General features: G+C 43.0%; 1 protein-coding gene across 1 annotated transcript in view; it reads right to left on the reverse strand.

Annotated features, from left to right (window-relative positions):
• Positions 1 to 12,368, reverse strand: part of MAN1A1 (mannosidase alpha class 1A member 1) — a 150,468-nt gene that overhangs the window by 127,377 nt on the left and 10,723 nt on the right. Inside the window, exon 4 of the mRNA XM_042016271.1 lies at positions 12,104 to 12,364. Within this exon, the coding sequence (XP_041872205.1) occupies positions 12,104 to 12,364 (261 nt within the window). The remainder of the gene's footprint in view (positions 1 to 12,103; positions 12,365 to 12,368) is intronic.

Consider the following 12,368-nt stretch of genomic DNA (forward strand, 5'->3'; position numbering starts at 1 on the left):
CAGCAACACAGAAACACTGCCCGGGCCCCAGGGGAGAGAGGAGGCCAAAACTCAGCTGGAAGCTGCCACAGGACAGGAGGTGCCTCTACATCAACAACAAATTAAGGACCAAACCAAACGGGCACTAGTAACTGAGGAAAAAAACCAAGAAGGAAATTCTGGACAATTACAGCACAGCTTTATTCCAAACCTTGGGAAGAAAATGGAGCAGAACCTCCTTGACTCTATTTCCAGAACATGGAGGACAAAAACAACTTTGCAAATGGCAAGGAAAATTCCCCAAAGGCAAAATGTGCCAAATCAACCCAGTTACTTCTGATGAAGCCACCGGCTCTGTGGATGAGGGCAGTGCAGCAGACACCATTTCCCTGACTTTAGCAGTCTTTTTGACACAGTTCTGCCATAGCACTATGGCAGTCAAAAAGGCACGGAAAAGACTCATGAAAAAGTGGCTGGTTTGATAGTCTCAAGACAGCAGTAAAGAGGTCAAAGTCTAACTAGCAGCTAGCTACAAGTGAGTGATGCATCTCTGGGGTTAAACTGAACAACAGAGCAAACATACCCTCACCAACTTCACACGTAACCCAAACTCCAGCAATCAAGAAGCTGGACAGGAGGGCTCCCACCTGAGTGACCCCATGAGCTGCCAAACCTCTTGAAACCAAATAAAACCAAATGCAAAAATCTTATGCCTAAGTATATAACGGGAACTTACAGGCTAAAAACCAGCTTTGGAACACATGTTCTGGGGGTCCTGGTGAGCAACTGGTTGAACACAAATAAGCAAGGCATCCTTGCAATGATGAAGGAGAGCTGTATGAAGGTGAACTGTAAGGCTGTGTTAGCATGAGTGCATGCTAGTGATGGGAAGCAATCAACGCTTTCTATGTGATGTTCCTGACACCTCAAATGGAAGATCTGTTCCTGATTTTTGGCTCCCCTGCAACAATTATTTTTTTTTTAAATGATGGAGAACACAGTGGCATATGAGAAGAGGTAGATGAAGCTGGGTTTGTTGGGACTAGAAACGAGAGGCTTCTTAATGACTTAAGGAGTGCTCATGAAGAAAAGGTAGCCAAGATCATCTCAGTGGGGCACAATGAAAGGAGTAAAGGCAGTGTCATCAGTTGCTGCAGGAGATATTCTATCTAAACACAATAATAATTCAAAAACCCTACAATAAGGGTCTTCAGACATTGGAATACGTTTGTCCAGAGGGGCTGCAGAATCTCCCTCTGCCGAGATCTTCCACAGTTGAGTGCACAAGACTGAGCAACTCAATTTTATTTTGAAGTCAGCCCTGCTCTAAGCAAGAGACCAGGCCTCCAGAGGTCCAGTGGCGAGTCTGAAACTCTCTCCTTCTCAACAACAAGATTCTATAGTAAGCAGAAGGCTGGGAACAAGAACAAATGTACAGTGTGCATAAATGCAGACCAACAGTCTCTATAACGCCTCCAGATTACAAAGCTGCATGTGAAAACTGTTTCCATGAAGCCTGAAAACTTTCTCAGAGAGCATCTACTTTCTGCAATATTTAAATCTATATAATAAAAAAAAAGAGTGAGCAAAGCTGATTATTGAAATATAAGGATTTCTTTGCTTCATCCTAATGTTCTGGAGTTTGCTTGTAGCATACGTGTAATTATATTTTCAATTTAGATGGTGATTTGCAAAAAAAAAAAAAAAACATTATGGCTTTAACTTTTTTCAAGGTGTTTTTTCAGGCTAGGGCTTGCCCCCAAAAAACTGCATCCTCAGCTACAGACAACAGACCAATTGTACAACATATTTCACTCTTATGTAAAACATACCTATGGAGAAAGATATTAATACATTGTTGTCAATATATGAATACAATTTTTTTAAGAAACTGCATGAAGAGACATACAGGTTTTTCTTCAGAAAGATCATTTCTTTGAAGTGCCCTTCTTGATCTGTGATGTCACTTCAGCCCTTGACAAGATCACACACCTTTCAATTTCAGTCAGTTTGGGTTCAGTGCCTTGCTTACTCTGGAGCTTTACAGAGTAAGACATAAAAATATCAGTCAATTTGCAGTTTGTCTTTACATGGCATAGTTTTTCCCATGGTGATTCTTCAGATGATCTCACCAGAACAAAGAAAGCAGCATGCAGTTTTGAAGTAGTATGACTTTTTAAATAAGTAACATGTATAACTCTTCTACTCTAAATGATAGTTAGGTTTTCTGTTGCATGAGGGGGCCAGGGGATGCAGAAATCCATCACTGCAAATGATTAACATCTATTTCTCTTTTCTAAGCTCTAAAGAATTTAGTATTACTACCTAGGTCCAACACAGAATTTAAAGTGCAATTCTTAAAATCACAGATGGGTGGAGAACTACAACCACAGTAGCAAGCAACATTTCCCCACAGACAGCAGTATGGGCAAAGCTTTATCAGCAGTACCACCATTCACTGCACCAACAGATGTCACTGCTCAAAGGCAGTGAGAAAAGTGACAGCGGAGTTAAAAGACTGGGTCTGCATCTGCATGTCTCTATCAGTGAATAGTAAAATTACTATCTCCTTAAGCACTACACTTTGAAAGCAAAATGGCTTTTTTTAGCTTGGTATTCTTTCACATGAGCTACTTCCTATTTCCTTGGAAGAAAGCAGTCTCTGAACAAAAGAAATTTCAAAAGGCAGAGATTTATATTAAGCAGTGAACTAAGTGAAAGAAAAGTATGCAGATACTTTCAAAAAAATAGCCTCACAGTGGTCTGAATACTAATTAAAGCAAGCCACACTGTTCTAATGCAATTTTATTGCAATATTTTAAAAGCAGATAATGACTTTTAATAAATAATTGAAAAAGAGGGTTTATGTTGCCAAGCAGTAAGATCACCCCTACAAAAGTGAGATTATGTAAAATTCTGGAAAGAAAGTATCAGGCATTCTTTTCTTTCTACTTCATTCATATGAAAAATACATGCCTCTACCCTAAATGCCATTATATATCTTCACATGAGAAGTGCAAAGCTACATGCTTTTACATTAAAACTGCAACTTCTGTTTCTACCCAGCATCACAGAAAGAAGCTGATTCTTCTAGAAGTATTTTTGAGAGGCACACAAAGTCTTATAACAGCCAGATGTTCCACAGTCATCAGCTCATTCCTTGCACAGAATCATTTTGGTCCTTTGCACAGTATTGCCTACCATCTCTTCTGATTTTTACCTATTTTCCTACCTGATTAGAGATTTGCCCTTAAAAGAAAGGGCCCAAGTTTCAGGTAAGTCAGAGTCTACTCACTTACTGTATAACAATTTAAAAGCCAAGGTACGTATAGCTTCCAAGAAGGTGTAGGAAGACAAATGAAAATAGACTTTACGCTTGTAGCTACCCTTGCCTAAGTGACTACATATCTCAGTGTTCCCACAAGGGCTGTGAATGTTTAACAGTTATAAGAATGTAACAGCAGGTTATGTGCTCATCCAATCTGTTTGAAAAGCTTTTAAAATCAGAGGCATCAGAATGAGCAATACCTGTATCTTCATAAACACCAGCTATAAAATCCAACCAGCTTACCACGGAGAGTTAGAGCAAGTTGTCATATTATTTCATGCAAGCCTTTCCTGGTTACAACAGAGTTCAAACAGAAGATTTCAAGACGCAAGAAAGGCAAACTAGGAATTTTACTACCCTACAAGCCTTCCTTCATAACAGCATTGGAACACAGCACTTAAGTGTTGCTTCAAAAGCTTACAGCTAGTGACCTAAGCATAGAACCAGGGAGTCTCAGGTTTAACCTCCCCCACAACAAAACAATGCATTTAGCAGCAGTTTAGTGGTAAAGCAGAGCTGCTCATGTGCAATCATGAATCACACTCCAAAACCTAGGTTTAAACTGACCCTAATAAGCTGACATGCCCAGGCTGGAGACCTGCATCACAGGTGGGAGAGAAGACAAGCCTTCACCCAGCACACAGCAACAGCCCCTGCTTTAGAGGGGAACAACCAAACAGGAACCAGGTACTCAGGTTCTGCTCTGAAACCTGTCACACTGTGCAATGCTGTGCAACTCAATGCAATTTTTAGGGCTGCTCTCAGCCCTAGAAAACCCAACTGCTTCCTCTCAACAGCAAAGCCTTCTGGACTCTGCAGGCGAGGCTGCCAAGCACTGCGATACAACTGCGGCTTAACCACAAGTCTGTAAAAGGTTTCATTTAATCTGGTTCCGGGAAGCATGCGCATCATTACTCACCAATTATGTTTTCATAACAGACTTGCAGACACGATTAAAAAGAGTCATGGAAAACAGAAAAAGAGAAGATGCCTCTCAGAAATGTGCATACACTCTCTATATCACATGCTTTAAAAAGCCCAAACAACTCAGTGCAAAAAAAAAAACAACCCAAAAGACAAACAACTAAAAAATGCTGTGGATAAAGAAGATTTTCACACAAAAGGAACCAGTATATTGAGCATCTGGTGCGTTGCCCATATTGCTTAATTTACAGTACCTCATCCCCCCCCCAATTATTTTCCTCACTTGTAAAATGACAGTTCTATAAATAACTTAGAAAGAGACCACAAAATCCTTCAAAACTGAAAGTCTAAAACACACTTTACACAGAGACGCATCTGAATAGTTGCGTTTGCTACCAGAAAGACACACAACCAGAGCGTCTCATCACCTTCGTACCACCTCAGGTGGCAATTTACTGCCAGAGTAAGTGCTGCACTGTCAAGACAGAGCAAACACTGAATCAAAGCCACTCTCCTGAATTATTACTCTTACTGTGCCAAATGAGTTAGGAAGACAAATTTGTTACTTGTAAATAAAGAAAATACCAAGATACTATCTTTAAGATGAAAACCGTAGAAATTTCCTCTTATGCTGGCACCCCAAGCTAGAAAAAAACACCCCAACCTAACCAAAGAGGAAGTTAACACACTCTGCAATCCTTAGAGCAGTATGTTTTGGACAACTTTAAGAAAGGGTCTGTCCATCCAACAGTCCCACAGGTCCTTCTGCAAGGACATGAACTATTTTCCACAAGAAGAGCTGTCTTCTGTCTCTCCATGACTTCCTTTTCAAAAAGCCTGTGCTTTCATTAACATTCAAAGAAGGTATCAAAGCCTGGCTGTCTACCACTCTTATTTGCTCCCTGAATGAGATAAGACATTTTTTGGTCTTAACAGTAGATTTTAATAAGCAGGTGGAATTTTTTCTGCTTCACTTTGCCCACAGCACAGAACTACAGCCTTAAGCAACTGTACTCACCAACATTATGATTTACTCCATTTCTTGATATTAATTGGCTGCCATACTAGCATTAAATACAAAATCATCACCATGAGACTATAACTTTTGCCAAAGTACAGGAGAAATTCCATTTTAAGCTTTACCTCACATCTTTACATTACTTTATTTAGTTCTCAGGAAAAGAGTCCTGTGTGTCTGGAACTCACATTTTGCCTTCACAGAAAGATAAAGAATTAATCATGTGTTTTTGGTTTTTTGTTTGTGGGGTTTTTTTGGGTTTTTTTTTGTGAAAGCCAGGTGTTTCCCACCGAACATTTAAAGCCTTTTCATTTTCCTCACAATTCTGAGGATCTGGTTACAAAGGACATTCAGTTACTTTCGACAAATTTACCTGTTGATAATACAGACCAAGTCTGAAGATAGGAAAATTAAATATTCTTCTTAGCACACAGAAAACAGGTGCATGGCTGAAAAACATGAATTAGCAATTGGGAAAACACCCTATTCCAGTCGGATATGCACACAATCACACACTGAAACACCCCACCAACTCATGATCAAAGATCAAATGAGACAGGCATTTGCCTGCAAGTCATTTGGCTGAAGGGAGGCTATGAGGTTCTAAAAAAAAAAAAAAAATAAAAAAAGCTGAAACAGCTCACCTGAAACCATGTCCTTCCCTAGAAAGACCTCTGGGACTCTCAGCAGAAAGAATATTAATTTGGCAAACATACACCTTATTTCATGTCTTGGGGACATAAAGGTGCCTCAGTCCATTGTCCTCCACTTTCCTCTCCTTTTAAATGCAGTGGCTTAGTGGGGGTCCACTGCTTCCACTGTACTCAGACCTCCACTAAACCACTTTGGCTCCCCACCCCGCCAGGCCACAAACCCAACCAAAACAGGGGTAGCTTCATGTCTCCTTGGCAGGTTGAGCTGGCTCTCCATAGGTTCTGCCGAGTGATAAAAGACCATGCTTAATAGAGTCACTGAATCATACTCAGTAACTCAACTGAAGCTTCTCTGCATCTCATAGTGCCATGAACCCTAAGCAAGGACTTTTAACTTACTGTTTTGTGACATTTTGGATATCATAAAACAACCCTGGCCACTTCCAGCCTACCATCATCATGTGTGATTCCCATCTTTAGGCACTTTATTCACTTCCTCAGTGACTTTTATAAAACCATTTAAAAATAAAAAAAGAACCACAGTAAACAGTATTTATCAGGAAGGAAAGCACTACCAAACACTCAAAAAGAACTAGCGAATACAAAAATACTGAAGATTACAAGTAGATAAATAAAGCTCTGGGTGAGAAAAAAAACAAGATTAATTTTAAACTTAATGACAACTGTAAGATGTCAGCATTAAGGTCACAAGATACTTCAGGAAAACTTTCAAAATGCATTGATTGCATCATCAGCATTGGCAGGAATCACCACACTGCTTACTCATTACATGTCAACTCTCTTCCTTTCACTGAATCATGTTCTTAAAGAAATGTACCATCAGGGAACATGTTTTTTTCTGTTTGAAACCCAAACAACCCAATACTTAAACTACTGCATTTTAACTGTTCCCTCTCCTATGAAGGTCCTCACAACCTTCCTCTCAGTAAAAGCACTCTGAATTTTTGTCTACAGCACCTGGGGCTTCAGTAATTCCTGCTTCTGTGTTTCCTTCCTCCTTTTCTGTTATGAGAAGAGGGGTTGGGAGGTAAATGTCCTGAAGGGGAATGCTTCATTCTGCTAAAGAAGGTTATTACAGTAGATAGAACCTTTGCTCTGCAAAAGTCTCATTGCAGAGATTCAGTTTTAATGGAGAACTTAGGCAAGATCAGGTACCAGCTGCTAAGACGTGGCTACTCAAAGAGATTTCATACCTTTCATCCACCTGCTCCCTCACCACAGCCAAAACTAGCACCAAGCCAATCCTTACATCAAAGCCTTTGACTCACCAACCTGACAAAGTTTAGCAGAAATCCACCCAGTTTTTTTTTGCTCTGACAGTTTTCTGCTGACTTACTGAGCTGAAGCAGCTTATGGAGGGACACAGTGGAAGTCACACCAAGTAGATAGCGGGAGAAGTGTGTTGAAGAGACTTCTCTTCCAACAGAAGAGGTATTAGTGAGCTCACCTTGTCATGTAAACATCCTCATAAGGAAATGAAACTCCATCCAGCCTGGCACTGACCTTCTCAACCAGCAGCACCAGGATGCCAGGCAGTGGGAAAGCAAGTGGTGGACACGTGCAGGAAGACATAAGTGGCCAACTGCCCTTCTACAGCAGTGAGTGACCATCCATAATTTTGCCATCACTCCTTCTTGCTAATAAAGAGATCTGATTATGTCCAAGTATTTCATGTCAAGCATGTATTAGATCTCTGATTAGTGCTTCATTTTGATGCTCACAAGCTTTTTTCCCCTCAAGATATTGCTGAACATCCCTGAAACATTACTAAGACTTCCAACTAAACTGCATAAAAGTCACCACAGAAAAGAATTAAACAAAATGAAAACTGAGGACTTAGGAAGCTTCAGAATTCACACTGCCAACGCCACCTCAATTCAGTTCTTTAGAGAAAGAAAGGGGGAAGCTGCAGAGTCTGTTTTGCTGTCTTGCAGCCACTGCCTTGAGCTCAAAGGACTGGTGCTCAAAATCCCCTTTGCAGGACTTGTACTAGATGACTGCAACAGCTGAGAGCTGTGCAGGTATCTGGAGCACTGCACGACCATGCTCTTCAGACATTGATTCCAGTTTACCGAGGAGGCTTTTATCCTGAAAAAATGTCCAAACCGCTCTGATCAATAATGTGAATGGTTTCCAAGCTAGTTGCCTTGTACAAGAACAGCACAGCTGCATTAGTATGGTGCTCCACCAACACCAAGAGCTTGCTGTTCAGCAGGATTAATTAGTCTGGGCAGAGCACCGCACTAATGTGATTATACAGTTTCTAGTACCTGAGCTAGATCATTCATCGTTTCTATTCCTTTGCTCTGAAATAAAAAGAGCTTAGATTTTGCTATTTTCTTAACACCTAAACAATTCCAGCATCTTTTTTTCTTGGAAGAGAGGGGAATGAGACTTGGAGAAGACTCAAAATCAGATTTTCCTAATTAAAAGAATGCATCTCTGGCCTTCATAGCCTCTCTCCACTACTACCATCCTCTTCTAATCACTTCTTTTGCTTGTACCAACTATCTATGCACCCACAAGTCTTCCCTTGACATCAGAAATAATGATGTCCAGCCACAACCAACAGTGACAAGAACAGAGACTGGAAGACATTGCACTTGAGTGGAATGCAATCATCATTGCCTTCCACGCCTCCTTCTTTCCAGGTAGGGAACAGATACCACAGGAGATACTTGCTCAAAAGAGGGGCCACTTCTCACACCAGTGAGCAGAAGAGCAAGAATACAAACCACAAACTCCTCATTCACAGTCTGGGGCTCCTGTCAGGACATGGAAACAGAGACCAGTGTGAGGTATACCACGTCCCAGACCTTGCCCCAAGTCATGGGAGCACCAGTGGAACTGCCTGAAGAATTCAAGTTCTGGCAAATGCAAGTGTGCTGGTATGCTCAAAGTGTCCCTCTGCTCGAACCTCCCAGCATCCAGCATGAGGATGACGCTCAGGGTAGGCAACATTAGGCAATACAGTAAAAAATCAGCAGCCACAAGCTACTGACAGCAGTTGAACAACAGAAAGTACTGAGAAAAGCCCCACTACTGGCAGTACTGCTCTTTCTTCTGAGTTTGCCTGTAACACACCAACAGAAGAGAAACAGAGGACTATCACAGCACCCACTAGTATCTCTGGTCTCTGGCTCACGTCCCTTACCTGCATGGATACACCTACACACAGTCAGACCCCACAGGTGTAACACAGTGGGGCAGTTCCCACACACAGACCTTGAGAGCAACCATATCGTTCTGACAGAGCGAAAAGCAGTGATAATAGCAGGTTCTCCACTTCTTCATGTTCCCACAAGAATTTTTCTTGCTCAATAAGCATCTACCATTTCTTTTCCTTTCTGGTAATATTATGTTGGTTTAAATACTAAGAGAGGTTCAAGAACCTTTATATTTCCCTCTTGTTTAAGTTTTTTCCCCCCCTTTTTTTTTTTTAATATAAAAGAGCAACCTGTAGAAAAAGTGGTTAAAATTTCTACAGCAAAACTTGGCTAAGAAATGCTGTAAAGTCATGGCATTTCATTGCTTTGTGATTGCAAATGATACTGTACTGGCTGGACTTCTAAACACATGCGCCAACTTAAAATTTAAAACAGTAAATGGACAAAACATCTCTAAGGTATCTCCCCTCTTAGCTTTATCTCAGCATGTTGACGGGACAGAGCTCTTCCAGAACAGAAATGCAAGGAAGAACAACCTTTTTTTTTGGCATTCTTTTCCTTTAAAGTAACTTGCTTCCTTCTGTCAAAAATATCCACAGGAATAGTTTTAAGTTTTGAGTTCTAGGTATATATGACAAATCATACAATGCAGATGCAAATTCCAGGCTCAAAAGAGTATGAAAGCAGAAAGATTCTTTATGTTTGCATCTCTAGCATGCAACCACTAGGCACAAAGAGAGGAACTTTAAGGGAAAATTCTGGTTTCTGTGCATGTACAGCAGAGTACAAACTTTTTAAAGATACAATTTAAAACTACTTTAAGTTTTAAAACTAAACTAAAAAGACTGCAGATGAGAAATCCATCTTGACACTCAGGTAACAATATAAAAAAAGTGGACTAAAGCTTGCAAAAAGACAGAGAGAAAGGCAAAAAAAAAGGCCAACACATGAAACAAGGTGAAGCAGGTTAGCACAGAACTTTTTTTTACAGTGTTTTACTGTCAGTGGAAAAAATGTATTCTTTTAAAAACACAAACATCAAACCAGGCAAAATACTGCAAAGTACCGCAAAAAGGCTAAAGCAATAAAGTAACCAAGATATTAAGGTCACATACTCAATTAGGAGGAAAAGAAACTCCCAGAAATGACACATAGTACTGAGGACTTAAACTGGGATATAAAGGAAAATAAATATCTGGAAACTAAGTGCAGTCTCAGTGTCATCTATGCTTAAACAGACAAAACTGTGGTTTAGGGGGCTACTGTGAAACTGGTGCTCTGTGAATAAGTGGAGCAGAAAGACAGTGGAAAGGAAAGGGAGGACGAAATTGAAGAGATACTGGCTGTATGTGCGTATATACACATACGTAGATACACAAACAATGCACACGTGCACATGCATATCCACACATAATAAAAGGTAACTCGGACTAGCTGGCACGCAGTGGGACCAGCAAGACAGCAGTATACTGAAGTGTTATCTTCTTCCTCCTGTTTATTTACTTGTTGCAGTCTTCTATACTACAGAACCACGTACATCAGGCCTGGAATCTCATTACTTCTAAATACTTCTTCATGGCAGTTCCACACAGCTGGAAAAAGAGTTTTCTGGTATTTCTAACTTTCCGCATGCCTCAGGGAGGCTGTGTGACTAAACCAGAAGGCAACATAGTCTCTGCACCCTTCAAGATGTGGTCTGTACCGCGCACTTCTGAGACTTTCTCCCTTCAAAATACCTTCACTTGGTACATACTGCTTATGACTTATAACTATGCTACACAATTTGCTGAAATAGTTAGTGACACAAGGACTCCAGAGCACAGAACACAACTTGATAATTGTGAGAGCTTTTTATCTGATGCTCCGTGTGATATTACAGCTCACTTTTCAGAGCACTCTGTACAAACAGACAATAAAAATAAGTGATTTTAAATAAGCCTAACCAGGTTTCACTAACACTGAAATACTCTGTAGTAAATCTCACTCCTATCTCATTTCCATCACCACAGAACGTGAAATATATACTACTAATTAATTCATAAACCCTAATCTCTGCAGGCAGCTGAAATTGTCAGTTCAATAAATAAACCAGCCAGCACTGATGGGAAGCTGAACTGTATTATCAAGGAAATTCTTCTTCTGCTAGAGGACCCTGTCAAGCTCTGCCCACGACAGCATTACCTAGACACAGTTTGGAGAATTTCTCTACGGAAAGATTTAAACAGGTACCTGAACCAACCAAGCAGCAGGACCGAAAAACGGCGGTTGAAGGAATTTGTCAAAGCACACACAGCTCTGACGTTTTACCGCTGTACCCTAAATTGACTGCATCTCGCCAAACGGCCTCAACTCTTCCGACAGCCGGTATCGCTGAACAGCGAACCGCATGAACCCGAGACAGACCGCGACACCTCTGGAGCGCTGCACCGCACCTGCACCCCGCACTCGCCCGGCGCCGGACAGCCCTGGGCAGCTCCTCTGCCAACAGTGCGGCACGGGCAGGGCGCCGTGCCCCGCTGGCTCCCGCAACCCGCGGTGGTACCCGACGCTCACCGGCCGAGCCCGGGATGTCCCACGGGGAGCGCAGGCAGACCCGCGCCGCTCTGCCTCCCCGGCGGCGCTGTCCCCCAGCCCTCGGCGCCCCGCGAGGCGACCCATAGCCCGCCAACCCTCGCCGGGCTTTGCTTCCTCCCCGGGTTTCGGTGCAACAGCTGGGGCAACCCGACAACGTCGGGAGGGAGGAGGCGCAGCCGGCACGGAGCCGGCAGCGCGGGCCCGCAAGCGGGAACGCACCGCGGGGCTGCGAGGATGCAACCGCGGGCGACGCCGCCGACCTGCGCGGCGGCTGCCGAGCGACAGCCGGCCAGAAAGACCCCCTTCCCGCAGGGAGGAGGCGGCAGGAGGGGTCAGAGGTCCCCCAACACCGCCGCCAGCCCCGGCAGCGACCTGTTGCCCCGCGCGGGGGTGTCGAGGCGCATCCCCCGGAGCGGTACCGACAGCCGACACCACCCACCTCTTTGATTTTCTCCCTCTTCTGCCGGACGTCGGGGTCGGCGGGCTCCTGCCCCACAGCGCCGATGGGCTGGCGAAAGAGGCGCTGGGGTAGCCCGGGGACGCCCGCCTCCTTCCTGCCGCGGGCGTCCTGCAGAAGTTTCTCCTTGTCCTGGCGGATGTCTCTGCGGATCTCCTCGGGCAGCTTCTGCAGCGTCTCCTTGGCCTCCCGCAGAGCCCGCTCGTGGTCCGCGCGGATCCGCTCCAGGCTGCCCGCCCCGCCCTAG

Source organism: Corvus kubaryi, unplaced genomic scaffold, assembly GCF_017639235.1.
Source record: "Corvus kubaryi isolate FWS band 111438036 unplaced genomic scaffold, C.kubaryi_AGA036_p1.0 split3-73, whole genome shotgun sequence".
In the NCBI taxonomy this organism is placed as follows: Eukaryota; Metazoa; Chordata; class Aves; order Passeriformes; family Corvidae; genus Corvus; species Corvus kubaryi.